Here is a 2,500-nt window from a genome sequence, read left to right as displayed (position 1 = left end):
GTTTCTCTCTCATTCTATCTTTTTAAATTTTAATTATCATTTTACTGCCTAGGATTTTACATGCTGAAGAAGGCGTTGGGCAAGGCTGCTTTTTATGGGCAAGAACATCCACATTGCTTCCGAACCAGCACAATCAAATCAAAACAAAAAGCACTAAGGGCTATTTGGCCAGAATCTGAGGTTTTCATTAGCAACTACTGTGTACTGCAGCAAGTCTGGCAATGCCTCTGTAATGAGTACTATGAAGTCAAGAAGGAGCACCATCCTCTGCTAATGGATACAGCACAGCAGTTGGTGTATGCAGATTCTCCTGATAAGTTTGAATATCTCTGGGAATCTATTTCTCAGAGGATAGAGTTCCAGCAATATGACAAATACACTAGGTAATTTCCCAGTGTAATCTTTATGTGACATACTATATTATAATAGAAAGGATGCAAGGTTTAAAATAGTAGCAGGTAAAATTTGAGGAAAAGCTTATGAATTATAAAAGCAAAATGCATTGGTATAAGTTATGGATAGATATTTACCTAATGTACGCAGACATGCTAGTTTGTTTGGCAGAGAGATGGTATGGTTGAGGGAGGGAATAAGTAGATGTGGGTATGAGTGCATGTTGAGAAGAGGTAGAAAGGGAGGGAGAGGGAAAAGGAACAGGAAAGCGAGAGGAAGATAGAGAGGAGAGAGGAAGATGGAGAGGGAACAAGAGGACATGGATAAATGAAAGAGAGAGAGAAGATAAGATTGGGGGAGAGAAAGTGGTAAAGGAATAGTAGATGAAGTGAGAATGAGAAAAACAAATAAGCAGATCAACACTGAGCTTGCATTTTCATCTGCATAGTGGTTGCCAGGAATGGAATAATTGGGGGTAGTTGGTTAGGTTCAGACAGAAAGTTTGTATGAGAGCCTGTGCTTCACTAGCTTTATTCTCATATTCATTTTAGAGAATACAAACTAATACAATTAATTTTTTAATGTGTCCGTTTGTGAAATCGGGCAGTTTGGATAGAATCAGTCTGTCATGAACCAAGTACATCATAACCTATATTTAATGCTTTTAATTACCAACAGATATTTCAAAAATCTGGTGGAGATGAAGCAGGAATGGAGCATAGCCTATGGGAAGCAAAAGTTACTAAATGACCAGCATATGAACAACATTGCCGAGTCCACTATGTGCATCATTAAAGATATTATCCACAACAGGTAAGAAGAGGTGTAATAAGTTCTGCATTATTTAGAAATGATGAGTGAAGATGTTATTGTGTATGTAGATTGGACAAACCCATTTATGTTATAACTTTTATTCTGATAGATATGTTAACCCAATGCCAACAGGAAATTGTTGCATTCATTTTAGTATTACTTTGTTAAATGTTTCTGTACATAGATGGCTCTGTCAGTGCTTAGCTTCAAAGGAGTCAATTAGTAGATTTTGTGACCCCACCTTTCCTTGAAATAGCTTGAAAATAATTTATTTTTTAATAATGCTATCAATATCGACTATTATTTTTGTTATAAACAATATAATTACTATATTGTTATTGACATTACCAACAACAGTATTAAATACTAGAAAATATCAAAATCAAGGAATAGGGTAAACAGGTGAGACAGGTAGTTCTTGTAATTGGCTCATTAGTAACTTAGTATGTAGTGGAGCCATCTATATGTAAAAATAAATACTAATTAAATACACAGTGTGCATGGTATGTATGCACATGCCATCCAACCCCAGCGGCAAGTGGTTAAGATACTCAGAATTATACATGTGCTAATGATTCTGAATACTGTAAAATCAAATGGTGCTTTATTCATATTTATAGGCAAGTATATATATGATTCATGAATATCATTAATGCCTTTTATTTATATTCTAGATGCATATCATACACAACGAGCCAGCTGATTATCTTTATGAATGAAATTTATGATGGTTACATGAGGCAGTGTCTTTTTGATGTGGCTCTTTCCCAAAGGAGAACCAACCCAATAATCAGCAGATCTGTTGGAGTTGGCAACTGTACAGAAGCTGATAGGTGCAAGTTCACTGTGCAGAGTATTCGCAATAAAGTTGTACAGTATAATGTAGACCTGACCAGTGGTACTTGCAACTGTTCTAAAGGACAGAATGGAGAGGCATGCAAGCATCTGATAAATTGTTGTGAAGCTTATCTGCAACGGCTACCACAAGACTTCAGAAGTACTCCAGAAAATCGACAGTGGCTTGCTAGTGTAGCAGTTGGCAGGAAACAGTTGTCTTCATTGAAGGATTTTGCTGACTTGCAAAAAGTTGCACCTGGTGGTTCTGTCATTGCTGCTTGGTGTGAAGGGTTCGAGGGATTTCCACAAGCTACAGCAACTCCAATGTCAAGCCAGATTTCACCCATGACCAAAAATAATTTTAGAAAAGCATTAGAAGGTATTAAAGACTTGCAGGACGTCTTGTTTCAGGTCATCAATCAATATGGAGATGATGACACTTTAGAGGCAGTGGATG

At 36.8% G+C, this 2,500-nt stretch overlaps 1 protein-coding gene across 7 annotated transcripts in view; it reads left to right on the top strand.

Moving 5' to 3' along the window:
- The window catches only part of LOC113826051 (uncharacterized), a 21,938-nt gene that overhangs the window by 18,578 nt on the left and 860 nt on the right, over positions 1–2,500 (top strand). For all 7 annotated transcript variants that reach the window (XM_070138997.1, XM_070138999.1, XM_027378923.2 and 4 more), the window contains 3 exons: positions 53–383; positions 1,072–1,206; positions 1,881–2,500. The exon at positions 1,881–2,500 is cut by the window's right edge and continues 860 nt beyond it. In XM_070138997.1, the coding sequence (XP_069995098.1) occupies positions 53–383; positions 1,072–1,206; positions 1,881–2,500 (1,086 nt within the window). The remainder of the gene's footprint in view (positions 1–52; positions 384–1,071; positions 1,207–1,880) is intronic.

Source organism: Penaeus vannamei, chromosome 25 (genome assembly GCF_042767895.1).
Source record: "Penaeus vannamei isolate JL-2024 chromosome 25, ASM4276789v1, whole genome shotgun sequence".
Taxonomy (NCBI): Eukaryota; Metazoa; Arthropoda; class Malacostraca; order Decapoda; family Penaeidae; genus Penaeus; species Penaeus vannamei.
Note: the sequence above shows the minus strand (reverse complement) of the source record. Positions and strands in the feature narration are given on the sequence as shown.